This window comes from Rattus rattus, chromosome 5 (assembly GCF_011064425.1).
Source record: "Rattus rattus isolate New Zealand chromosome 5, Rrattus_CSIRO_v1, whole genome shotgun sequence".
Taxonomy (NCBI): Eukaryota; Metazoa; Chordata; class Mammalia; order Rodentia; family Muridae; genus Rattus; species Rattus rattus.
The window spans coordinates 7,668,483-7,696,400 of NC_046158.1; the positions used below are offsets into that span (position 1 = coordinate 7,668,483).

The 27,918-nt window shown below is 50.5% G+C and overlaps 1 protein-coding gene across 1 annotated transcript in view; it reads left to right on the plus strand.

Annotated features, from left to right (window-relative positions):
• The window catches only part of Cfap77 (cilia and flagella associated protein 77), a 122,275-nt gene that overhangs the window by 43,906 nt on the left and 50,451 nt on the right, over positions 1–27,918 (plus strand). Inside the window, exons 2-3 of the mRNA XM_032901853.1 lie at positions 23,038–23,137; positions 24,108–24,333. Of these exons, the coding sequence (XP_032757744.1) occupies positions 23,038–23,137; positions 24,108–24,333 (326 nt within the window). The remainder of the gene's footprint in view (positions 1–23,037; positions 23,138–24,107; positions 24,334–27,918) is intronic.

Genomic DNA, 27,918 nt, shown 5'->3' on the forward strand with positions numbered 1-27,918 from the left:
ATAGTAAAAACACACAGACCATCCCAGGTTGCTTCATATGAAGGCAATGTCATTTTAGACAACAAACAACAACAACAAAACTCTATTTGAATAGAGTTGACCTAGCGAGAAGGTTTTTGTCACCTGTAGGTGACATTGTTGGAGCTTGAGGTCCTCAAGGGGAGAGGAACTGACTTTGGCTATCTAGCAAAGTGACACGGTCCTTGAAAGCCTCAGCCTGGCCTTGAAAAAACACATGTCCCAAAGGACAGTCAGCTTCCTCAGGTCTGAAGGGCAGGGAGAAAAGGCTAGCGTCTGGCAAACACATCTGGGTCACAGCTGAGATTTATTCTTGATCCTATGACTATGTTCACCCCAGGTCCCACCACCGAGGCCATTCAGGGTCAGGGGATGCAGGACCCCTGCTCACTGAGGCCCAAAGCCATGTTATCCTGCTGAGGGTAACCCTCAGATAACCCTGTCTAGATTTATTTCCCTCTGTATTCTATGAGCTGATTGACCCAGTCCAGGAGGACACCAGGAGGATGAGGCAGAGAGAAGCCAGAAGGGCTTCACTGAGGGTCACGAAGAATAAAGAATTAAACATGAACCTGGGCTAGCAGCTTCTCTACAGAGAACCATTTTTGAGGAGGTTAGAACCCAAGGGGTCATGCATCTTGTGTTGGCCACTGCACTGGGCGGGTCCCTAGAGCTGCTGTCCACACACAGACGGTAGCAAAACCCCACCCCCATATGGTAGGATTATGCTTTGTGGTGCCATGTGGTCAGAGATGTGGGAGTTGAATAGTGTCCTCCCAAAAGATACAACTACATCCTAATTCTAATCTCTGTGAATGTGACCTTAAGGATAAACGCAGATGTCACCAGGAAAGTCTCTTGGGATACCACACTCCATTTAAGGTGACAGGCGTTTCACAGGGAAAAGAAGGTAAGACTCGAGACGTGTACTCTGGAGTGGAGCTGTGTGAGACAGACGGAGACTGACATAGTGTGGTCCGAAGCAGACAGATAAGGGCACTGGCAGGGGTGGGGCAGGAACGTTGAAGCTGAGGCTTTGACTTCAGACTTCTGACATATTTAAGTGCCACATATTTAAGTACCACAGACATATTTAAAGATTTCTCCCATACAGTGCTTCGTGCCTTCATTCACTCCACATTCATCTGAAGTCCCTGCTCCCAGCTCCCTCTCTAGGCCGAACAGTGAGGGGTAAAGAAGAATGATCTAGACAGAAAGAAACAGGAACTTTTGGAGCTCCTGGTTGGTGGAGTTTGCTTAGCATGCACACTCCCGGGTGCAAATCCATCCCCAGCATCACATACGCCAGGGGTGCTGGTGTGCACCTGTGATCCTATCTCACAGCAAGAAGGAGGAGGAGGAGGACGGATGGTGAACTGGGCAGGCTAGAGAGGGGAAGAGAAGCTGTGGCCAAGCTTGGGTCAGTGAGTGTGACAGCCACTGTCAGTCACACTCGTTCAGCAAGTTCTAGCCCCGAATATGAAAAAGCTCAAATACACACTTTTTCTTGAGAACGAAGAAAAACATTTGGTTGGAGATGGGGGTCAGGATGAGGGGCAAGTAGCTTAACCAGCTTTGGCCTGCTTTCATTTCCACTCGAGGGGACGTCAGACACATACTCACTGGGTTAGCCTAGTAGGCCTTTCGTGGCCACACTCTGCTCATTCCCAATAAAGCTTGGACCCTTGCCCAGTTCCTGGGTGATGACCTATAACCTCTCATCCTACCTTGTTCAAAGGTCTGCATTCATACCAGTTGGTCCAGGGTAATAGGGCAGTTTATACTGGGAGCTGTGGACTACACAGTATCAGCTAATCTTTGGAAAGACCAAAATCTAAGTTTAAAATTCAACCTAAGAGGAGGCCAGCCATGTCTGTGATGTCTGTGTACCAGTTTTGTTTGTCTGTCTGTTTTGAGGCAGGATTTCTCTGTGTAGCCTTGGCTGTCTGGAACTCACTGTAGATCAGGCTGGCCTCGAACTCAGAGATCTACCTGCCTCTGCCTCTGGAATGCTGCTGGGGTTAAGAACGTGCACCACCACCTCCGTCCAGCAGTGTGCCAGTTTTAATACAAAGTTTGGATTCTGGGGCTGGGGAGATGGCTCAGTGGTTAGGAACTCCTATTGTTCTTCCAGAGGGTCTGAGTTCAGTTCCTAGCACCCAAGTCAGGCAGATCCAGGGGTTCTTGTACCTTCTGGCTTCCATAGACACCTGTACACACACACAAAACACACACACACACACACACACACACACACACACACACACACACACACACACACACAGAGAGAGAGAGAGAGAGAGAGAGAGAGAGAGAGAGAGAGAGAGAGAGAGAGAGAAACCCTGGATTCTGAGGCTAAGACAGTGTCCCAGTCAGTAGGCTGTTTACTGCATGCACATGAGGTCATGAATCCATCCCCAGCACCCCTGTGCCCGGCATGATGCTGCGTGCCAGCAATCCCAGTACTGGCAGAGGCTAGGCAGCCTCGCTGAATCAGTGAGCTCCAGGTTCAGTGAGGGACCCTGTGAAAACCTAAGACAGAGAGCTATAGAGGAAGACACCTGATGTCAACCTCCGGCCTCCGTATGTAGATACAAATGAGTCCACATACACAGATGCTGACCCAGGGTTCAGGTCATCGTCTCTGGTGGGCAACCCTGCATGTTGTCACTCACTGCTCCTGAAGGAAAGGAAGCTCCCCAATAGCCTTGTCAAGCTTGCCCAGTTTAAAATGATACAAAAAGTGGGGAGCAGAAGGTCCTCCCCCCGCAAGGCAGGTACACCCAGGGTGGACTGAAGTGTGGTGAAGAGACTTACAGCCTGGTGAAGCCCCAAGCCAGTCGGAGTTGCACTGGCCCTTTAAAGCCCCAAGAAGGGCTTCATTTGCATTTAGATCTCCTTGCTCCCTCTTTTCATCTAAAGACAAATCCTCACAAAAGGCTGCTTAATTAGACCAAATTAGATTTCCACTCAGCCGCTTGTCATTCATTACAAAACGCTGTTCTTTTTCTATTTTGGTAATTACGGGCTGGTCTCCGCCTGTTTGTAGCCCTCACTCCAGCCGGCGAGCCTGACTAGCATCCCTGATCTGGTAGGGAAGAGGAAAATTACCCGGCAGCACCGACCTGTCTTTTTATAAGTTAGATCCAGGCCGCCACTGCCACCTGTGCCTCATACATGTCTGGGTGGGCGGGTCTTCATTCTCAAGTCTTTACTGATTAATTGTAGAGCAACACAGAGTCTGGACATGTTCAGGACGGAAAGCCACGGACAAACAAACAGCTTTCACACGAACAGGGTATACCTCTGAGCTGTTTGCCTGTGTTGCTGTTACCTCACCCTGCGAGGTCACCCTCTAGGTCACCAGCAGGGCAGCCCCTTGCCCCTCAGCCCCTGCAGTTTCTTCACCCTGAGCATATTTGGGGAACTTGGCTGTTTTCTTGCACGGTTTGTCTTTTCTCTGCGATCATAGTAGGCTGGGATCACCAGGTGACAGCTGGAGTCACAGACATGGGTGTGTGGAGCTGTGGCGGGCCCAGACAGCTGGGGCAGTGTCCAATGCTGGCCAACTAAGAGGTGGGTGAGTTGACACAGCCCCAGCTCTGGCCACTCATGAACTCTCCCTAGTGCAGCTCAGGGTTTCTGGACAACTGAAGCAGGTGACTTGGCTCACAGTGGTCTGACAGGGCTCTAGGTCGTGGGGTCCAGGAAGAAGGTGACAGAGTGCATGAGGCCCTCCGGATCAGTTGGAAGGTTTACATTTTATGAATGGAAGTCTGAGGCCACAAGACAGACAGGGGCCACGCAATGCCTTCCTGAGCTACCCTTGCTATTAGGCTGTGCGCTCTCTCTCGCTCTCTCTCTCTCTCTCTCTCTCTCTCTCTCTCTCTCTCTCTCTCTCTCTCACACACACACACACACACACACACACACACACACACACACACACACATACACAGAGCTGTCTCAGGCAAAAAGATGCCATTGTGGAGAATTTTCTGCCCAGCAACTTTTAACCCTTACTGCCCCTCAGGAGACGAGGCCAGGAGTTTCAAGCCCATCATTGGCTCTGTAGAGTTGGCAGCCGCCCTATGTTACACAAAAGCACGTGAAGGCAGGAGTTCGGAGCAAGCCTAACCCCTGAGTGACCTGAAGAACACATTTTATTTCCGATCTGGACAGGGAGATGGTGTGCTTTGTCCACTAGCTTCCAAAATATTAGCCAATATGCCAAGCATGCCCCTCAGCCACACCAGTACTCCAAGAAGACTGCTGAATACCTACTGTGTGGGGAGCTCTGGGATCCTGTAGTGGGGGACTTGGGCCTAAACTGCAGAAACCACCACCCATGTGACATGGGGCTACTGGGGTATAACGGCACAAGCAGGGTGCAGAGTCCAGGGGCACCCCCTGGTGGTGGGATCTACGGTTCTTAATTATTTTTTACATTTTTCTTCATGTGCCGGCATGTATAGATATGCACCCATGAACACAGTGTCCGAGGTTAGACCCCCCTCCCGCGCTGGAGTTACGGGTGACTGTGAACAGCCTTGTGGGTGCTGGCAGCTGAAGCTGCAAGAGCAGCCAGTCCTTTTAAAGGTTGAGCCATGCTCTCCCTGGGTGATAGCATTTGACTGAGGCATTTGGGAGCTCTAGGGGCGAAGAAGGAGGGCAGACTTTACTGGCTTTACTTGGAGAGTGGTTCAAGCTTTTTGAAAACTTCGAAAGGAAAAGGCACTGTTGGAAGGGAACATGAGAGGGTGTGGACAGGCAGCGGCCGGGAGCCGAGTGCGGTTCCTGCAGCTCCCGGGCTCCTGGCTGCACCACAAGGAGCACCGTTGTCTTTTGGTCCCACGTGGTTTGTTCTTCTCCGAGACTCGGTAGCTGAAAAGCCTTCAGGCACCAAACTCAAAATTTTATACATTCAATTATTTTAAAAGCTGCTCAAGCAAGCAGAATTTTAGCTGTTCAGAACCTGTGTGCAAGTCTATTGTAAGAAACTGGCATGGTAGGCTGTGTGGGATAAAGTCTCCGGTTTCTCTCTACTTTTTGCTAATTTTGTTTATTTGTTTTATTTCCTGAGACAGGGCCTTCTATGTCCCTAGGCTAGCCTCAAAGTTATTATGTAATCCAGGGTGACCTTGAACTTCTGACCTTCCCACCTCTACCTTCCAAGTGATGGGAGCATGCATGTGCGCCACCATGTCTGGTTTATGAAGAGCTAGGGACCAAACCCAGGGCCTCCAGCGTGCTATGCAAGCGCTCTACCAACCGACTCTAATTCTTACAACTGTAAAGCTCTGGTACCAGCACTCACAGATGCTCCTGAGGCTCAGAGACCTCCTGACGCCACAGTAGATGCACAGCAGCTCTCTGAGCTCCTGTCCCTGGGAGTACTTGCTTTCCCCTACGCTGGACGGTCCCTCTATGCTGGACAGTGTAAGCAAGGAGGGGCTCCCCTGTCCATGGAATGACTCTTGCAGTGTCATCACATTTCCCGCCTTGATTAGCCCTCGAATCCTGGAACTCATTCCCACACCCCTCCTCCTCCTGTACCCAGGAGCTGTCTTAGAAGCTGCCCCACCCCAGGAGACCAGTCGCCCATGGGGCCTCTGTAGTGGCTGCCACTGCCTCCACTACTCTCCTTGGGGAGCACGTCATCCCCACAGGAACCCGTCACAAAACAGTCACACAGGCTGCAAAGGAGAGGGCGCAGGCCCCTGGCCTTTGAGTCTTCCAAGTTTTTGCTAAAACCATCCCACAGGCTTCCCCACAGCCTGGCCCCCATTCCCACTGTCCCTGCCTTATTAACCAGTTTTGCGTCTCCCCCTCCTGAACTTCACTACACTCTGCGAACGGGTCAGCGGCTGTTTTGTGTTAAATTCCTTCTCATTCACTACAATACCGCTTTTTTTATTGGCATGGAAATAAAACTTACAATCAATGAGCTCTTATGAAATATACATCAAAGTGGAATGCCGCAGCGCCACAGTTTCGTCTGTTCCAGGGAAGGAACAAGGGGTGGGGGGTGGGGGGGACACCGAACATTTTCCTCCCCGATTACATGATGCGATTTTCAATGAATCTATAAAGAAAATGAAAACATAAATACAGTGTCCAAACAGGGTGATCCCTGCAGCTGTCAAAACTTAAAACAGCTCACTTTCCCTTTGATTTCTGTTTTAAGTTTTGAAATGTACATAGATCATTCTCAGCTTTTTTCTTTCTTTCTGTCCCTCCCCCCTTTTCTTTCTACAGGGAGTCTCTTTTTAAAATCTGATCTTCCCTGGATCCTCCAGCTTTGACCCTTGGCAAAAACTGACACAATGCCAGCTACCCCAGGGTTGCTTTCTCGGACTCAGCCTTCCCGTGCCTCCTCGGTGGAGGCCTCCCTTTCCATGGTGCTCTTCAAATCAAAGGTTTCTTCCTTCTGTGAAAACTGTCACACTGAGGCGGAAGGGGACCTAAGACCCCCGCTGCTGCCTGGGTTCTGTGGACCTACTGTGTTCTGCACCTCTCAGCCAGTGTCACACCTGAATGTCTCTGCTGCACGGGGAGTGGGGGCCTCTTGTGTGTGTTTTAAGGGTAATGAGGCACAGACACCCAAAGAAGTCGAGCTGTTCAGAGTTCCACAGTAGAGGATGATGGACTGGGAGATGGTTCAGCTGTTAAGAGTGTAGACTGCTCTTTCAGGGGATGTAGAGCCAGGAGAACCCCTTGGAGCAGAAGTGGTAAGATCCGGGTATAAGGATGGCACTTTATTAACCCCTCCCCCTACCAGGGAGGCAGAGACAGATGGATCTCTGTAAGGTCAAGGCCAGCCTGGTCTATACAGTAAGCTGCAGGCCAGCCAGGTCAGGATACACAGAGAGATCCTATCTCAAAAATTAAAATAAATAAAGGTATAGATAAAATAGAGGCGGAGAATGACTGAGGGAGACACCTGATGGTGACCTCTGATCTTCACATGTATGCATACACAAAAGTACACATGCACACACACATACAGACATGCACACAGACAAGCACACATATACCACACACACATGCACACAGGCATGCACACCCACAGACACACATGCACTTACGCATGCACACATACACCACACACATGTGCACACACATGAAATTAGCAATCACGGCTTCAATTCCACACTCCCTGTCTATCCTTTGCAGAGGGCTGTGGAGCTGAGTGGCCATCCTCAGGCTTCTTTCCTTCTTGTTTTTCTGAGACAGGGTCTTCCAGGCTGGCCTTGAACTCACAGAGATCACCTGCCTCCCCAGTGCTGGGGTTAAGGTACTTCACCACTATGCCTGGCCTTGACTATCTGGCCTCTCTTCCTTTCTTCTCTCCTATTTCTCTTTCCTCTTTTCCTCTCCCTTCCCTTTCCCCCCTTCCCTTCTCCTCCCCCCCTGGGGGAGTGGGATGGAATGAAGAGTCTTACATCTGCTGGACAAGTGCCCCATCGCTAGACCCCATCCCCAGCCCTCAGCTTTCTGGGACAGGCTATCCTTACAGTAGCTCAGACTTAAACTCTACCCTCAGGCTCTGAGTGAGTGTCACCACACCCAGTAATATCACTCTAGTTTTTAAATGGAGTCTGGCATGGAGACCGTCATTTGCAAAGCATGTCATTGAGCCTGCCTGATTGGGACAGGATGAGGGGCTTCTGTGACCCCCATGTTTTCTCTCTCCATTATCCACCTAAACCCCTCGGAGCCACAAGGGATGGTGGCCCTCTGGGAGGTCACTCATCTCCAGTGTCTGGTACTGTTGGGAGCAGGGGCATGGATGGGGCAGTGCCCGGGACTCCATGCTTACAGTGGCCAGCCTTCCACAGAGAGACCAAGGGAGTTGAAGGCAGGGTCTGTCCAGCTTTGCTCATCATTAGTTTGCCTTGGAGCAAAAGTGCCAAGTCCTGGGAGCTTCCAGCAGACATGTCTTGACAAAATGAGCCGTCCACCATCGTTTCCCTTTTACTGAAAAAGATCTCCTCCCCCGTCCCCACTGGGCAGTGGCACAGCCTTTAATCCCAGCACTCAGGAGGCAGAGGCAGGCAGATCTCTGAGTTCAAGGCCAGCCTGGTCTACAGAATGAGTTCCTGTACAGCCAGGGCTACACAGAGAGGTCCTGTCTTGAAAAAAACAAGAGGCAAGAAATGAAAACAAACAGCTTCTGAGAAATAATGGTATGATATAATATGAAAAAATAAAAACTAACACACCAGAATTTGACAAAGCAAAAAGGAAACAACCACCAGGACGACAAAACCCAACAGAAGGAAAAGGGCTCAAGAGCAGGCGCAAGAATCAGAGACCCAGTGGTTCGTACACTCAGGAGTCCCATGAAACACTGAACCTGAAGCCACAGCACACACACACACACACACACACACACACACACACACACACACACACACAGACATACACACAGACACAAACACACACACACACACACACAAACACACACACACACACACACACACAAACACACACACACACAGAGGGACCTGGAGGGTAAAAAGAGGAAAGAAAAACATACATTAATAAAATAGATGATTATTTTTATTTAAAACATTTTCTAAAAGGAAGAGCCCTGATAGAACATTATGGGACAAGGACCCTACGAAGATGCCCTGAGTTCCTTTTCTGTTGGTGTCTCCCGCAGCCAGGCAGCCTGCCCTGAAGTCGCTTCCCCAGTGGAGTGCACTGGAGTAAACTAAATCATCCGTAAGTGGTTATCAATCGGAGACAGCCTCTGGGTTTGGGATGGGGCACGTGTCCACTCCTCTCAGCTCTAGGACCCCATCTGTTGTAGATCGGTGCACACCAGTGTAGACCGGTGCAGACTGGTGCAGACCGGTGCGTGCCGCCCACCTCAGTCTCTGTGAGTTCTTATGTCCGATGATCATACTTGTTTCTTTGGTGTCCTCCATCTCCTCTGACTCTTACACTTTTCCCGCCTCCTCTTCTGCGGGGCTCCCTGAACCCTGATTGGAAGAATTTGATGGAGACATCTCATTTAGGGCTGAGTGCTCCAAGGTGTCCCAGGGGACGCTTCTCTGACGATGGCTGAGCAAGGCACTGATCCATGAGTGTAGCAGAATTCCACGAGGGGTCATTTTATTCCTCCTCCTCCTCCTCCTCCTCCTCCTCCTCCTCATTCCTCCTCTCTTCCTTCTCCTCCTCTCCTCCCTTCTCCCCTCGTCCCCACTCCCCTTCTCCTCTCTCCCCTTCTCTCCTTCTCCCCTCCTCCCCCTCTTCCTCTTCCCTTCTCCCCTTCCCCTTCTTCTTCCTCTTCCTCTTCCTCCTCTTCCTCTTCCTCTTCCTCTTCTTCTTCTTCTTCTTCTTCTTCTTCTTCTTCTTCTCCTTCTCCTCCCCATCCTCCTCCCCTCCTCCCCATCCTCCTCATCCTCCTCCTTCTTCATCTTCCTCATCCTTCTCCTTGTTCTTTAGAATAGTGGTATTTTTACCCTTGGTCCCTGAACTACCCAGTCTCAGATTCTTGGTCAACTAAGCAGTGTCGCACATGGGTTCCACCTTGTGGAATGGGTCACAAGTCAAATCAGATATCAACTGGCTGCTCCCACGAGCTTTGCGCCACCATTGTCTTAGCCTATCTTGTAGGCAGGACACCATCAACCAATTTTAAATGTACAGGTCAGTGGCTCTTGCTAGGTTCACAGCACTGCACAGTCACTGTCTACTCAGTCCCTGATATTACAGTCACTGTCTACTCAGTCCCTGATATTTCCATGCCACAGAGAACACACACACACACACACACACACACACACACACACACACACACACACACACCTTGGAAGTCTGCTTCTATCTCCTTGGATACACCTGTTCTTCACTTTCCACCTGAATGGATTCATGCAGCACAAGGCCTCTGTCTGCCTGGCTGCTCCCACTTGCATGCCTCCAGCGTCCATCCAGACTGTAACCTATCCGGACTGCCTTGTTCTTTTTCATGGCTTAATACTTTTCCATCGCGTGGATATACCACATTCTGTATCCATCCATCCACGGAGGCAAGTCTGGGTGGTTTTCTTCTTTTGACTATGGTGGATAGTGCTGCTATGAGTGTGTGTTCATAGGGTGACTTGAACTCCTGTCTTGCTGTGGGGATATTCCTAGGTGTGGAACCTCTTGGTTTTCATTTTATAACCTGTTTATTCACACAGAGACAGAAGGGCCAATAAGGCTGTGGTGACACTGACACACGACCTGTAGCAGATAGGACTTTTTTCTTCAGGACCCACCAAGCCCTCTGCTAAGAACTCAGTGGATTTGGAAAGCACCCCCTGACCCTGGTCATGGTGAGGACCCTGAGTGCTTGGAAATTAACTCGTTCAAGGTCACAGGGAGTCAGGCTGCCAGAACCACACTTCGGGCGGCTTGGCCTCAGCTCATTCTCCATCACTAAACTGCCGTGTCCCAGAAACTTGCCAGATGATTTCCTCTTGAATCTGGATGATGTGACGGGGGACAGGCTGGCAGCCGTGAACTCCATCCTCACCATGCCAGGCGCAGGCTGTCAGGAAAATGAGTTTGCCTGCCTTGAGCAGGCCCAGCTGTGGACAGCAGGAGTGTGCCTGCTAGGGCTCAGAACCAGAATTCACCTGACACACTCATTAACCGGGGTGTGTGTGTGTGTGTGTGTGTGTGTGTGTGTGTGTGTGTGTGTGTGTGAGAGAGAGAGAGAGAGAGAGAGAGAGAGAGAGAGAGAGAGAGAGAGCTTCATCCTTCTGTTTCTTCCTATAACAGTCTGTCGCCCAGAATTGTACTGCTGTGTCTCCACAGAGGGGAGGCCTGGTGGGCACTGTGTCTCCCTAAGTCTGAGTCGTGACCGAGTCATGGCCATAGGGATATGGCTGCTGAGCTGCTGGCCTCAGACATTCCTATGAGCTGATCTGAGTAGGGCACTTGCTCATTGCCTCCCTATATCCCGATTGCCTCTTTCCAGAGCTTCCTACTCCTCCTAGGAGAGAAGTTTCTGGAAGTTCATTCCCCAAGAAATAGACGGCCTCACCGGAGCAACTGGGCCCTCCTCATAATCTGAAGTGACAGCTAGCCATTTTCATTACTTAAAAAAAAAATAAAAAGGCGCTCAGACCCTTGGTGAAAGTTCCTTCCCATCTCCCGTTAGCCTCTGTGCCCCCTCATCCACCTAAACCTGCTGCTGAGTTACGGTCCCCCAGAGGCTGTGGCTCTGGGCGGATGCACTCTCCCAGCCGCCGCCTTCTCCGAGTGTAATCAAGCATCGAGCTAAGTAGCAAATAAATCTCCGCATCTCATAAGCTGCACAGCGAGATCATGTAAATGCAAATGAAAGACCTGATTTCAAGCTGTCGACAGGGAGGGGAGACAGCACCAGGGCTCTGTCTCCGTGACCGCCTCACTGGGCGAGGGCCATACATCAGACACAAGCTCTGAGCTGGGGGCTCACAGAGGGAGGCCGGCTGCCCGGGAGCAGAGAGCAGCCAGGTGGGCAGGCGGTGGGGTCCACGCGGCCCAGGGCCATGAGAAACAGGCACGGGTTTGAAGGAGGTTGCTGGTCAAGCTTTAGGGGTCTAGAACAGTAGTGTGCCTGCTGCCCTGGACCTGGGCTGGAGAGGCACTGTGGAGGTCTTAGCAGCTATTCCTGTGGGAAGGCAACCGATGCTGACTGAGCATGCCTGCTGGGCTCGGTCTAGGGACGCCTCTGCTCAAGAGGCTTGGTGGATGAGGAAATGGGGGAGGCACAGACAACTCCAGGGACATGGAACCCACTCCAGCCACCTCAGTCCCTTGGCTGCAGTGTGTTGAAACTAGCGTCTCCGGGCTCTATATACCTGGGCTCAAGTATATATTTTAAATATACTATATGAAGTAATGATATATGTATCAACCAACTCTGCTTTTTGTCCTTTTTTAAAAAAAAGTTATTTCAAGAGAATGTCGTGCAGAACAGATAGGACTTAAAGCCCTAGTCCTCCTCTGTGTCCTCAGTGCTGGGGTCATGTAGCCTGGTTTCCTGAGGTGCTGCGGAGAAGCCCAGGGCCTGGTGCATGTCAGGCAAGCCTCTTCCAACGGAGCTGACTGCTTTTAAGTGATAAAAGTGACATCTCCGAGCCCCGCCCCCAAGTGCCGTCTGGAACCACACACCCTCACGCTGCACTTTGTGCATCTCCGTTCCTCCCTGGATTCTTTTTTGAAAGCATTAAAAAAACAAAACAAAACAAACAACCCAAACAAACAAACCAAAACCCATGTCTGGATGGTGGTGATATGTGTACGATGTTGAGTCCTGCTGAGTCTTCTCTTCCCATTTGATGTTATTTTACGCGCCTTTGATCATATGTGGATGTGTTCTTCCGGTGTGTGGCTTATGGGATCATTATGCAATGTTCAGACAAACTCACAGCTCAAAGCCCGGGCTGCCTGGGTCCTTTGATGCATAATGCACCTCACTTCCCGTGATTGTTTATCTGAGGCTCTCATTATGGAAATAAATAAATATCCCTATGCTAATAGCAATCACAATTTGCATTTATATTGTGCTCTTCATTGGAAGATCTTAAGTTGTTTTACAGTAATGAACTACCCTGAGCACAGGCGCGGGGTACGTGCGTGCATGTGTCTGTCGAAGCGAGGCGGTGTGCAGATATTTATTTAATAACTACTGGGCAATAACTGGGATTTCACCTCCCTGGGTTCTAGTAGGATGCAGGGTAGCGAGCGAGGGGAGGCTTTACCATAGCAGACCCAGCATCTGTTTTGTTCAGATGCTAGCTGGGGAGTTAACAGGTTATATTGTGCGTAGCGCTCTGGATGCGTGCGGAGAGTGGCTGATGCCTCAGGGGCGTTGCTCTTGTGGGATGGACTTCTAAGGTGAGTCTGGAACCCAGGCATCCAGCTCCTGAGCACAAAACCTGCCATTTTGGAAAATGAACACATCTCCCCATCCGTCTGGAGCAAGTTCAGTTTGGACCACCCAAGTCCAACGCTGGCCAACAGTACCGTTTTCACACACTTGACTGGAAATGAATGTTCACCAAGGATATAAATGGGTTTGGGGTGAGAGGCGATTCTACTTGGGCTTCAAGGCTCAGCCACTTCGCCCGCACCGGCCTGGGGGAAAGGCCATGGTTCTCACTGGACCGCCAGTCTCAGGCGCTTTCAGGGCAGCAGACCCACCCTTACTGGGAGTGTGTTTTACAGCTCCAGTCTTTCTGTGGGGGAGTTGGAAGGAGCCGCCGTTGTAGAAGGAACTGGGAGAATCCCAGGACCCCTGGGACGAGGAGAAAGATGGTTTTAATTAAAGCAGAGAGGACAGGACTAAGGCGGAGGGGGATGACATGTTAATAAGGCTTAATGAAGCTGTCTGCTGATGGGGACAGCTGTCACCCAGAGCTGTATTCCAGCCAAGCCACTCAGTGACAGAGGAAACTCCAGGAGAGAGTGCTTTGAAGGAGGCCGGGGAGGCAGGGTGGCCAGGAGCTGGGATTCTCCTCTCTGGAGTTTAGCACATGTGCGAGGGCACGTACACACACACACACACACACACACACACACACACACACACACCCCAAGATGAGGGAATCAGATAGGGAGCCATGGTTAAGTGGCTTCCAATAGCTCCCAATTCCCTGATGTGCAAAACCGAGCCGTGCCTCTTGCAGACCTGAAGGACTTGGGTGAGGTAGGTGTCTTAAGAATCAGCTATAAGAACGAGGAATGCAGGGATTTGAAGGCTCGTAAGACTTTATTAGCTTTTTCCCTTCTGGAGGCACTGTCTCCCATCTGTCCATGGGAATGATGTCGGGCTAAGCAGAGAGGCTTGGCCTTAACCCATCTGTTTGCTCCTGGAATGGACCAGATAGACAGGATTCTGCTTTCTTTCTTTTTAAGATTTTACTTTCATTTTTGTGTATGTGTGTCTATGTGTGAGTGTTTGCTACATTTATGCAGTGCTCTGAGAGGCCATAGGAGGGCAACAGATCCTATATAGTTACTCCTACAGGTAGTTGTGTGCTGGGAACTGAACCCAGGACCTGTGACAGAGCAGCCGAACACTCTAAGCACTGAGCCGTCTCTCCAGTCCCTAGTACAGACTTCTTTAAGGTTCAGTTTACCCATCTGTAAAATGGGAAAGAAAAGCAACCCCTCATAAAGAATTCTGTGAGATCAGGGAGAAGGACAAAAAGATTGGCATAGTGTCACAAAGGGACGTGCCTGGGTGCCATGCCTGCCTCGCATACAGGTTTATTTAGCAAACCCGTATTCTTTGTATATTTGCTTTTTGAGACAGAGTTTCTCTGTGCAGCCCTGGCTGTCCTGGACCTAGCTCTGTAGACCAGGTTAGCCTCGAACTCAGAGATCCACCTGCGGCTGTTGGAATTAAAAGTGTGACCTACCACTGCCTGGCCCCTAAATGTTAATTCTTTCCTCTGTTTCTTCCTTCACTAGAGTCAGCATAGTGGTTCTTTGTCTGGGGAGGGTGTTCCCAACATCCCACCCTGCTGCCTGCCCCAGGACCTTTTCATAGCCCACCCCCATCGCTGGTCCAGAGACCTGTTTTGCAAGCCACCATCTCTTGTCACGAGATGAGAGGCAGGCTGCTCGGGGACCCACGTGACCCATGGTAGTTGAGACCTGTGCCGGAGTGACATCAGCTCCACAGATGTCAGAGTGGGGTTGCCATGGAAGAGCAGGTGACCACCAGGGCCACCTGAGTTTCCTTGCAGCACAGTGGCAGCTGGCCTGAGACACCTGTCATGGCTTGTTTGTCCTAGTCTAGAATTCAGGGTCAGGAGCTCCCTGAGCACACACGTGTCACACAGCCCGGGAGGGGCCCAGAGTCTTTTCTCCCCCCCATTCTGGATAGCTCCTTCTGCGTCCAGGAAGCACCTTATTTACTGGGCTCCCCACCGTCGTTGGACACCTGCTGGATTCAGTTTGAAATACTCCTTTCCTGACTGCTTCACCAGACTCAGTGAGACATCTTGTGTCCAGCTGGCCTAAGCTCTGTTCTCTGAAGTGGCTGCCACTTCTACATCTCTCCTCACGAGTCCACTTACAGGACAGTAGCCACAACCTGGGCGTCTCCCAGTATGTGGCGGTGTTCTAGCGAGGAGGCGGGCACATAGAAAAGTCACAGGCTCTGGTACTTGCAGGAGCAGACCCCACCGGGTCACCCACTCCTGGGCCGACTTCGCCATCACTGAATCTGAGAAGAAAGGGTACTGAGGACTGGGCTCGGATTCTGCCTTGGCCTTTCATTGGTTCTGAGCGGGCAAAGGCAGACCGCTCTCCTGATTCTGTCCTCCCCTTCAGTACAGCAGCAGGATGGCCCTCCAGCATCGTGGGGAACATTGTGCTGCAATGATAGGTCAGGAGAGCCAGGGCACACAGCTGTCCTGGGCTGTTCGTTAGTGTCCTGGGGGACAAGCATAGGCTCACAGCTTTTCTAGAGACTCGGAGGTACCGTGCCTTCACCCAAAGGAGCTGCCCCAGTGACTTCCCAAGGATGCCAGGTCCTGGGGACAGATGGTCCCCACATAGGCTGGTGCTCCACACAAGGCACAGAGCTGTTCTCAGCTGCGATGGCTTTAGGCCCCAGAGGGCCGTTAGGTCAGCACAGTTTGCTGCACACTGGCTGTGATCTTCAGGAAGGGCAGAAGCGGCTTGCTCTGGGAAAGTCTGAGGCAGGGAGGAAGCTGCACCCTGAGACTGCAGGATGGATCTCCACGAGTGTGCCACTGATTTCCTTTGCTGGCTGCCTATACAATATCCTGTGGGAAGAGGGTGCCTGTACTCCCATGGAAGGACCGCAGCAGACAGGAAGTTAACATGAAGGCTGGATCAAAGGTCATGGTGACCTATGCCCCCAGAGCCCCTGCAGCTTTCACCCTCAGCCCCCACTCATTCTCTGTTGGCTAGCGTGCTGTCAACTTGACACAAGCTGGAGCCACCTGGGAGGGGAACCTCAACTGAGAAAATGCTCCCATCGGATTGGCCCATAGACAGTTGGGTGGAACGTTTTCTTGGCTGATGGTTGGTGTGGGAGTGCTCAGCTCACTGTGGGTAGTGTGACTCCCCAGGGCGGGGGATTCTGAGTTCTATAAGTAAGCACCCCAGGCGTGTTGACTTTCAATCCCAGCACTTGGGAGGCAGGTGGGTCTCTGTGGGTTAGAGGCCAGCCTGGGCTATGTAGAGAGACCCTGTCTCAACAAAACAAGAAACAAAAACCAAAATGGGGTGGAGGCAGGGGGTTGGCAAACTGAGCAAGCCACAAGGAACAAGGCAGTAAATGGGGTTCTTCCTTGGCCCCTGCTTCACCTCCTGCCGTGAGTTCCAGCCTCAGCTCCCCCTTCTTTATTGACTATACCTATAAGCTGAAATAAATCCTTTCTGACCCACGATGTTGCTTCTGGCCACAGTGTTTTAACATAGAATAGAAAACAAACTAAAACAGCCCTGGTACCAGAGACGGACTGTGGTAGCATCTCGGTTTCCTATGTGAGGACGGCATTGAGTTCAGTTCTGACTTCTTCTGGTTCAGGCAGGACAGTTGCTACCACCAGTGTTTAATTCTCTGGGTTTCTCCACTGGCCTCACCACTGGCCTCACCACTGGCCTCTGGAGACAGCTCTTATGTAAAATGATTAACCATGTCTCTGACCACTGCCCACAAGCTCAAGGCACGTGTGTGTGTGTGTGTGTGTGTGTGTGTGTGTGTGTGTGTGTGTGTGTTGACTCCTTTTCAAGTTGTGACAACCAGATCTGGCCAAGAAACTGGTTCTAGTTAAAAATGACTGCTGCTCTGAGTCTGTGCGGTGACAGCTGCCCTCTGAGGGTTCTGGCACTGTCCTGAGCTGAACTCCATCAGATACAGATGTTTCGGGTGTGCACACACATACTTCTCGAGTGTTATGCTTGACCTCAAACCCTGAAAGCAACATCTAGAGGAGGTCTATACTGTCTATGGCTTCCCCATCATAATGGGGAGGGCGCGGCAATGGGAGCATGAGGTGGCTGGTCACCTTGCACCTGCAATCAGGAAGTTGAGTCAAGAGCCCAACTAGCTGTCTCCTTTATATTCAACTTGGGACTACAGCCCATTGGATGTTGCCGCTCATGGCTAGAATCATGTCTCCTAGGTAATTATAAATCAGTCAAGTTGACAGTGAGGATGAACCACTAGGGGTGTCCAGGACATAACAGTTGGATTATAGGCTAGACAAATGCTTGACTGTAACAGCTAATGCCAATTTCCCATGGCTGTGCCAGTTTACAACCTCACAGATCATGAGTGTTCTGATTGCTTCAGATAGTGACAGTGCCATTGAACTTTTATGTTGTGCTTTTCAGAGGTTGAATACCTTGAGGTGTGGGCCTTAGCTACTCTGACATCTTTTAAATGAAGTATATATTCAAGCATTTTACTCATTTTTTTCTAAAGAAGTGTTTTCCTTTTTATTGATTTGTGGCTGCTCTTTATATAGGATGAATACAACAATAAGAATACAAATCACTCATCTCACTTTGTAGCCTCAGAGGTTTTAAGGTGGAACATTCCAAGCTTTCCTCATTGCCCTTGACTATCGTTATGTCTGTCCTCTCTGTAAGACAGTTCATGTCCTAAGAGCAAGGCCTTGCAGCTGCTTTCATCTTGGAACCCCCGGCACAGGGCTCTCGGCCAAAAGGGAACAAGCTGAAGATCTGTGGAATAAACACAAGCAAACCGTGCCCCAAAGGTGATTCCTGATGGCCAGCATCTTCCCTCTAAATACCAGGGACCAGGTCTGTGGAGCATGGAGACCGGGCTCCTACTGACTGCCCGCCTCCTGCTGAAGATGTCCTCGTTGTTCCTCTTCCAGTTGGAAGTACACCTGCTCGGAGGGAGGCAGGGCCTTATAGAGAAGCCATGTTTTAATTAACTTCCCCAGAAGTCCCTGGCGACACCAGCTTTCAAGCGAGAGGCCAGAGCTTCAGTTGTAGCCCAAAGTGAGCTTTGTGGACAGGTATAAAACCAAACCACTCGGCCTCGGTGCCTGCCTGGAGCCCAGAACCCCTGCTCTTCAGGGAGAGAAATGGCTAGCTGCTTGTGGGAAGAACGGTGACTCTCCAGGGAGGCCGTTTCACTGTATGCAGTGTCCACATTCACCTGGGACTGTCCTAACTCCAGAGGTGATGGCAGACAGAGCCGTGGGGTCAGGTCTTGAGAGTCAGCCCCTCACAGTTGGATTTGTGCCCTCCTAGGGAACGAAGGAGAGCCTCTGGTCTGCATTCTCCATCGTGTGGGGCTTCGGGTGAAGGGAAGCCATTCACTGACCAGGCAGACAGACCCTTCTCAGACCCGATGGGCTTCTGTCCAGATCTGAGACTTCCCAGCCTTACAACATCTAGAAAGAACCGATGATGTTCAAACCACTCAGTGCGGAGTGAGTTTGTTAGCACCGGGTTTACCACAGGCCTTGTTCATCCATGCTCTCACACAGTCCATGTTGCTAGCTTCTATTGCATTGTTGGGTACTGGGGAAAACCAAACGTAACCTTTAAATATATTATCCCATATTTCTTTTTTTTTTAAAAAGATTTATTTATTTATCATATACAAGTACACTGTAGCTGTCTTCAGATACACCAGAAGAGGGCATCAGATCCCATTACAGATGGTTGTGAGCCACCATGTGGTTGCTGGGATTTGAACTCAGGACCTCTGGAAGAGCAGTCGGTGCTCTTAACCTCTGAGCCATCTCTCCAGCCCTATCACGTTAAGATTAAATTATTTCACCCTCTTTAAATTTATTGTTCTAAAATGGTAAGTGTTCTAATATGTGTTAAGGTGACTATTCAAACAGGGTGGAGAAAATAACTCAGTTGGTAAAGTGCTTGCCCTCCAAGCACAAGGACCCAGGATTCATGCAGAAAGCAAATGTGGTTAGTGCATGTTTTGGACTCAAGTGCAGGGGAGGCAGAGGACAGCAGGAAGATCCCGGGCTCAACGTGCACTGCAAGCTGCTGGCTCAGTGAGATTCTGTTGCAAAAAAAAGCAAGCAAGGCAGAAAGAGTTCTGAAGAATGACACCTAGGGTTGTCCTCTGACCTCTAAGCACACACACATACAAGCACACACACACACACACACACACACACACACACACACACACACACACTTGTGGGCACCCTGGTCTACTACTCCCATAGGACACAGCCTCCAGGAGACGGGGTGGAGTTAGCCAAACATCAGGTGATCTCTGATTTAAGTACTTTCCTTCACGCCTCTCCCATGGCTTTGTTTGCAGTGTAATTATTGTACCATTCCGCTCCCCGGCTCTCAAAGCATGTTCAAAGCATGCAAGATGTCACACTCTCAGGATAACTGAGTCATACAGCTACCAACACCACCCCATAGAGCATTTTTCTCCTCCTAGAGAACTGTTCCTCAGTCAGCCACAGCATCCCTCACTCACCATCCAAGCCTGACCGGGAAGCCTCACACCTTCCTGCCTCTGCCAACAGCCTGCTCTAGGCATCCACATGATGGGCTGTCATGGCACGTGGCCCTGTGTGTCAGCTTTTGCAGAGTCATGCTGTGAAAGCCAACATGCTGTGCTAGATATGGGCTTGTATGGGCTTTTGGGAGGGCCATGACCTTGAAGGGCGACAATGACCCTGTCCAGACTGCCATTCCAGAGGCTTCTTCAAAGATGCTTTTATAGATTATTTATTTATTTTTATTATTACTAAATGTGGTATAAACATTTAATCCCATCACTTAGGAGGCAGAGGCAGGCAGATTTTTGTGAATTCAAGGCAAGCTTTGTCTACATAGTGAGTTCTAGGGCCTCTTTCTGTCTCTCTGTCTTTCTTTGTCTCTGTCTCTCTGTGTCTCTGTCTCTGTCTCTCTCTTTCCTCTGTCTGTCTCTGTCTCTCTGTCTGTCTCTGTCTCTTTCTCTTTCTCTGTCTGTCTCTGTCTCTCTGTCTGTCTCTGTCTCTGTCTGTTCTCTGTCTCTGTCTCTGTCTCTCTCTCTCTCTCTCTCTCTCTCTCTCTCTCTCTGTGTGTGTGTGTGTGTGTGTGTCCCTAAAAACAAAACCAAACCCCAAATATTTATTTTAATTTATTTGTTTGTGTTTGGGTATGTGCACATGAAATGCAGTGCTCATGGAGGCCAGAAGGGGGCACCAGATCCCCTAGAGCTGGAATTACAAACAGTTGCAAGTCTCCTAGGTGAGTTGGACTCCTAGGAGGGTAGTACCCACTCTAAACACCCAGCCCTGAGGCACCTGTTACACACCTGCCACGTGTCCCCAGGGGGAACAGACTCAGTGTCTGTCACCTGTGCAAGAGGGTCTAGAATGTGTGTCCCTGGCAAAGGAGCAGGGCCCTTCCAAGTCCAGTGAGTGGGACAGGATGGAAGAATGACATTCAGGAGTGGGGGCTGTGGAGCAGCTGGTAGAGCCCTTGCCTAGCGTTCACAAAGCCTTGGGTTTCACCCCCAGCACCACATAAACTGGGCAGGGCAACTCAAGCCTGGGAGGTGGAGGCAGGGGGATCAGAAATTCAGGATCACCCTTGGTTTAGTGAGCTCCATCTAAGGTTACATCAGACCCCAGCTCAGAAAAATACGAACACTCAGATGAGGGAGGGGAAAGAGGGTGTGGCAGCAGAGTCAGGGCTTGCGGGGTAAAGGGCAGGCCAGGAGCGTAGGAGATGAAACTGGGGTGCCTGCCGATCCTTCAGCCACATGGCCCTGACATTTCCTCAGCCCATGGGCAGAAGACAGAAAGCTGGAGTTCCCAATGAGACTCTCCCCTCCTACCATGGCCATATGCAACTTCCCTCTCCCCATCTGAAAAGTGGGGGTGACGAACCCTGATCCCTAGATCAGTGGTTCTCAACCTTCTTAATGTAGCGACCCTTTAATACAGTTCCCCATGTGGTGGTGACCCCAACCATAAAATTATTTTTGTTGCTACTTCATAACTGTAATTTTGCTACTGCTATAAGTCGTAATGTAAATATGTGATATGCAGGATATCTGGTTTTTGGCCCCTGTGAAAGAGTTGTTTGACCTCTAAAGGAGTCATAACCCACAGGTCGAGAACCACCGAACCCGATGGTTCTAAGAGGTGAATGAGAAAAGGCATGGACGGAACCGTAGGAGATTGGTCATGTAGTAAGAAGAAGGCATGGGAGATGCTCTGGGTCCCAGGCAGGGCAGCGCCTCCAGCCAAGGGGAACTTTAGTTCCAGAGAGGTATAGAGATTAAGAAACAGCCCAATTGGGATTGGGGATTTAGCTCAGTGGTAGAGCGCTTGCCTAGCAAGCGCAAGGCCCTGGGTTTGGTCCCCAGCTCCGAAAAAAAGAAAAAAGAAAAGAAAAGAAAGAAAGAAAGAAAGAAAGAAAGAAAGAAAGAAAGAAAGAAAGAAAGAAAGAGCCCAATTTTGGGTGTAAGAAACAGCACAGAATGGTCCATTGCAAGATAGAACTGTCTTGTCAGCTTGGGCCCACCTAGAGAAAAACTGAAAACAGTGAGTCCTCGGAGACACCTGCTGGTTTGTCTGTCCTCACTCAACTAAAAGTTTAGCGTCAAGAATGAACAGCCAAGTTGGCTTAACAATCTACAGACCCAACAAAGTTCATATAGCTGAAAAGCTTTAAAATAAGAAGGGTGTTAAAAAGGTAGGGATGAATCCATGCAGGGTCAGTTGAGAAAAGATAAACCTGGAACAATCAGATAGCTCAGCGGGTAAATGTCGCGTTCGCTGCCAAGCCTGCCGACCTGAGTTCAGGTCCCAGGACTCACGTGGAAGGAGGGGAGTCCCACAAGCTGCCTTCTCTGTGGGTTAGTTTTATGTCAGCTTGACAGAAACTATAGCTGTGGAGAGGTAACCTCAGTTGAGAGAATGCCTCCATAGGATCAGGCTACAGGCAAGCCTCTAGGGCATTTTCTTAATTAGTGGTTGATGGGTTGGGGGGCGTGGGGAGAGCCTGTTGTAAGTGATACCAACTGTGGGCTGGTGGTCCTCGGTTCTACATGAAAGCAGACTGAGCAAGTCATGAGGAGGGAGCATGCCAATAAGCAGCACCCCTCCACGGCCTGCTTCCTGCCTCCAAGTTCCTGCCCTGATTGATTGAGTTCCTGTCCTGACTTCTTTCCACGATGGACTATGATGTAGAAGTGTAAGCCAAATAAGCCTTTTCCGCCCCAACTTGCTTTTGGTCATGGTGGGTGTTTCCTCATACAGTAACCCTGACTAAGCTCCCCTCTGACTGCCATCCCCCACCCCTGCAATAAATAAATGTTAAAAAAGAAAGGAATGTACGCAAGAAATGTGTAAGATTTTGGCCACCCCACCCCCACTGCCACCCCTGTACTCAGCCAGCAGGGAAAAGGAAGAAGGGAGCAGCCCTCTGGGTTGTATGGCTGCCCTCCGTGCTTGAGGCATGTCCGCCACTGTCTGTGTTGGCACCCACCCTTGTAAGATCATAAGAGAAAGTCCTCTGGCTTTCCCCGCTGTGAGTCTCCATTGCTCATTCCTGTGTGAGGGCCCTCGTTCCTCACATAGGCTAAATCTGCCTGTCCTGGACAGACTCCCCATCCCTTAGTGGTTGTGGGCGATTGCTCTATAAATAGGGGGATGTCTGTGGCTGATAATGATGACATCCCTGGAGTCGTGGATGAGCTTTCTGCAGACCCAGAAGGTAGGACTCACTTTCCAGGTGCCAAGAGAGTGACAGGCGCCCTCCAGACACCGGTGCTGGCCCAGCAGGTGCAGTATTAGGCAGAGAAGCTGGCCCTCTCTCCTGCCACCTCCCTCTGTCTTCTTGAACATATTTCCCAGTTCTAGGAGAGTAGGTCTGGACTCCCAGGGCCAGCCAGCTGCTCTGCCTATTTGTGACATGAGGTGCACAGGAAGCTTGTTTGCCCCTGCACGGGAAAAGCCCTTATCAACCTCTGCTGCTGGTGGAGACAACGCTCACTCCAGCAGTCTTACCCCAGCCTTCTCTCCCTAACAGGCAGAACTTGGCAAGCCCAGGGAGAGAAGCTGCAGCCTGCCTGGCGTCGACTTTAATTATGGACTCTACATCCAAGGGATAGATGGAGGGGTTCCTGAAGGTGAGTGGGTGTCCGTGGGGGCATTGTATTTGAGAGGTGGATTGGGGGCTCCCACCTCTCCCCACTCTCAGCCAGCTTCAATAAAGTCGCTTGGCTGGGGCAGAGGGAGAATAAGAGGGAAAGACAATATCCTGGATCAAAAGTGGCAGGCCATGGCCGAAGGACACGGGGGAACCAGCGAAGATACCCTTCCCTGCCTCCTCTGGGGCTGCTCTCATTCTTTACCAAGAAGCAAGCACTGAACGCTCTCAGGGCCAACGCTGGAGGTCCGATGCAAGTCAACGCCAACTGGTTTGGTTCTTGTGATAAAGAATTCTGACAACAAAGCTGGTGCAGTGGCTCGCACCTTTAATCCCGCACTCGGGAGGCAGAGGCAGGAAGATCTCTAAGATCGAGGCCAGCCTGGTCTACAGAATGAGTTCTAGGACAGCCAGGGCTACACAGAAGAACCCTGTCTTGGGGGAAAACAAGTCTGACAACAAACAATTTAGGGAAGAACAGGGCTTACTTTGCTTATAATCCCGGGTGGCTGCAGGGGAGCCCCAGAGGCGGGCAGTAGATATAGCAAATCCTTTGTCAGGAGCAGGGAGAATGAACGTGTGCCTACTTGCATGCTAGCCTATGCTCACCTCGATCTCTGCACTCTCACGCAGCGCAGGACCCCTGTCTAAGGATGGTACCACCCACAGTAGACTGGGTCTTTCCACATCCACTCACTTAGTTAAGCAGCCCCCCACAGGCTAACCCCATGTAGACAATCTCTCCTTGAAATGAAGTTGACAGTGAAAGCTGACCCTCACAGGCCTCCTGTGGGGTCTCTGGAGACCTATCCTCCCTTCAGGTGGCTTGCTTGCAGGGCCAGGCATCAATGTCCCCTGCAGGAGGATGATGGGAGCCCGTACCCCCTTGAAAAGTTCCAGGTACTTTCTTCCCACTGACACCCACCCTTTGGTCGTCTCCTTGCCTGCAGCCATTGGGCACTGGAATGTGTTTAAGCAGCAACCCACCTGTCCCCATGAGCTGACCCGGAACTATATTGCCATGAACCGAGGGGCAGTCAAAGCTGGCCTGGTGACTGCCCGGGAAAACATGCTCTATCGTGAACTGAATGACATTCGAATCAATGACCAGGAAGACCGGCGACAGAAGGAGCCACCCTCCATTCCTCCCAACATGACCTTTGGCATCCGTTCACGGTAAGAACTGGGACCCACCTCCAACCTTCCCCGGGACTACCAGGGAGCTGGGGCCAGAAGCAGAGCATTGGAGGGGCCGAAGCCAAGTTGTAGTGGGAATAGGAGGAGATTGAACACTCGCCAGTGATTTTTCTGATTCTGTAAGCATCTGTAAAGACCGGAATCTGCCCCCAGGAGTTCAAGGTCAAGCGTGGTAGCATTCACCTGTAATCCCAGTACTTTGTAGGCAGGGGCAGGGTGGGAATTCATCATTCTTGCCAGCCTGGGCTACATAAGACCTGGTTTCAAAGCCAAACAAAACAAACGAAAAATGCCAACTGGGTCCAGAAAGAGGGCCCAGACAACCAAGAACCTGCCACAAAAGCACCAGGAATTAAGTGAACCATGACTAGCCAGCGGCTTGCCTCAGTTTTCATACCTGTACAATGGGATCAAAGCTGTGACTCCTGCCTCCCCTCGCTAAGAGGTCCCAAGACTTAACTTTGTTGAAGACCTTATTACGGGAGCTGCAAAGAGCAAGCCCTCAGTGTGTGTGAGTGGTGTGTTTGCTTAAGGTGACATGATTCAGAGTGTAGACCCAAGAGTGAGGTGATTGGGGGCAGGAAAGACTGACTCAGAGGTGCCTAAGAGCTCATGTTACCTTTACATACGACCCAAGTTCAGTTCCCAGCACTTACATGGGGGCTCACAACCATGTGTACAGTTCTGGGAGACCTGATGCCACTTTTGGCCTCTGTGGGCTCTCCACACACGGTACACATGCATGCAGGCAGGCGAACACACAGAAAATAAAAAGCCTTTTTGTTTTGACTTTTCCATGATAAACTCGGTTATCAGTGTTGGCTTTGTGAGATGAAAAGTCTCCTGACCAGCAGATAAATGTAGAAAGTCTAACCTGCACCCCAGACGCATGGGTTACCCTGAGAGGAGCGCTCTCTGCCTCTATGTTCTCTAGAACAAGAACACGACCAGTCTGGGGCTCAATCATTCACTTCAGACCAAGAGAACCCACCCGTCCCAGAGCACGGGGCCTGCTGGCTGCCCATCCAGCTTCCAGGTCCCACCCCTCCCTAGTTCTATGGACACAAGCTGCCTCCATCTTTCCCTACCATCAGCCCACGTGCATGATGGGTACTCGTTTCATCCTGATTCCAGGGTGGGCCATGGGATCAAGCTTGGCCATTTGGGAACGCCGATTCCCCTGCCCCCGCAGTTGGCTACACCACTCCCTCTTGGTTGGTTGTTGCTTCTTGGTTGGTGATAATCCTTTTTCCTCACGTGCTTATCGTGGTAAAGTCAGGTAATATAGATCTATCACTTTAACCAGTGCGAGCGGGCACATGCCTGTCGCCATCGGCCAATACCATTGTTTTCACAATTGCTCACCTTCCTGACGAGAAACTCACCCTCCCCGAAACACATACGCACAACGCCCAACAGATCCTGGCAAAGAAGTTTCTGCTTAGGCCTCAGACACCTTCTGATGACGTTCTTGGTCTTGGTGAGCGGGGTTCTGTGTGTACCTTACTAAAGAATATTAGCTCAGATACAGGTAGACAATGAAACGCTGTCAAGGAGTCTTAGGATAGCCCAGGATAACCTGGCCCTGGGCCTGCATCATTCCCTCGGCAATCACTGAAAGTCTAGTCAACCAGCCTTTTAGAATGTTTATCACAGGTGCAGCCGTTTCTGGGAACTTCGGTTCACACCATCTCGCTGGGAAAAATGTTCTAGTTCTTCAGAGACCAGAGCAGCAGGCCCTTTTCATTAGCTCACCCTTCTCCTACTAGAAATGCACTTCTGTCCCTACAACCTTAAAACCTGGGACAGGGTAGCAACGTGGTAGCAACATGGTAGTGTCCTGGTAGTAATGTGACAGCGATGCAGTAGTGACGTGTAGTGACGTGGCAGTGATGTGGGCGTGTCCTGGCAGTAATGTGGTAGTGGTGAGACATACTGGAAAGTCGTTCTGCATTCCACTGGTCACCTGTGTTCCTGGATTGCCGCAGCCCAGCTTGGCAAAGGCAAGCCTCACCTTGTCCCTGCAGACCGTAGACATGATAGCCCATCCTGGGCTCCTCTGTTATCAGGGTAAGAGTCTAGGTCAGGAGTCAGCCTCAGGTACCAGTTCTGCCTCTGTCCTCAAGTCCCCAGAAGAGAGAACACTGGACAGGGAACCTGCTGGGGGGTTCAGCAGGGCTCAGTGAAGCACCGGCTATGTGACCCTCAGAACTATCTTTATCTTCCTCCCGTACTTCCTCGTTTATATATGGGCTCCCAGCGTGTGATCTGTGTCTTGAGCTTTGACCGTCTCTTTCAGATGGGAATTCTCCTCCTAGGATATGGGGGTGGGGCGCGTACCTGTAGCCTGGCTCTCTCTCCATCTTTCCTTACACCTTCACATCAATTTCATTTTCTTGCCGTTAGAACCTTCACTGGAGGCTCCCAGGGGTCCTGTCGACCCCATGGGAGGCCAGGGAGGGTTAACTCACCTTCCCAAATTCATACAAACCGGAGCCTGGCCCAGATTCTTACCCTGGTAGACTTCTATTCTGAAACATTTAACATTAGAACAGGTATTAGCAATCACTTATGGAGTGCTCTTACTGAAAACGGGAGAAGTAGAAAGTTCAGAGAGGCGATGGGAGTACCCCAAGTCACACAGCACTGCTGTGAGCACATGGAGTCAGGTGGGCGGGCTCCTTATCTGAAGCGCATCCTTAGATTCCCCCTCTGTCTGATGTTGGAGTGGGGCACACACCCTGAACCTCTGGTCCCTGGGGGGCTTCAGGTTTCCATCCTTCCAGTCAGCTAGGCTCAAAAAAGGCATGCATTACCATCAGTTCTCAATATCAAAATTTTAAATTGCTATAAAATGGAGTGGCCCCAATTCCAGGGCGAGGACGTGATGAAGTGCTGGGCCGCATCTCCCGTGATGGTAAATGAGCTTTGCATATGCAAATTGAATGGGTTTTAAAATGGTATTTAATGACAATTTCGTGGTCGACATTAACATTAATTGCACAGAAATGAAAATGTGGCATTAGGTTGCTGTTAGCTGTGCGTATCGGGCCATAAAGCTCCATCTTTATCAGTGAGGCCCTTCCCGTGTGACAGGGCCACTCCACAAATTGCAGTCTGAGGGCTTTTACGGATCAGAAATATCCCCCAGCCGGCCTGATCAGCATCAATTTCGCTTTATTTCTTCGTAAATGGAGGTTAAATGGCTTTGGGAAGGGCCTGGCGCTGCCAGGACTCTGAGGTGAGCCCCTCTCCCTTCTGACTTAAATGCCTGGGAACAGTTAAAAACCCATCACCCCGCCCTGTAACAGGGGGCCGATTCCCTGGTGGTCCCACTTAACAAGCCTCTACCGTATTTATTTCTTTACTTTAAAAGCATGTTGAAAACCAAATCAGATTACACTGGACTGCCCAAGAATTGTTAGAGTGATTTAGTTCGATGAATAAATGATGAGGTAAATGGTCACCACCCACATACTTCCACAGACGATGTCTTAAAAACGAAGTCAACGCAGATACCACACAGTCGAGTGTGCCAAACCACAGTAAGCAGAAGAAATCTGG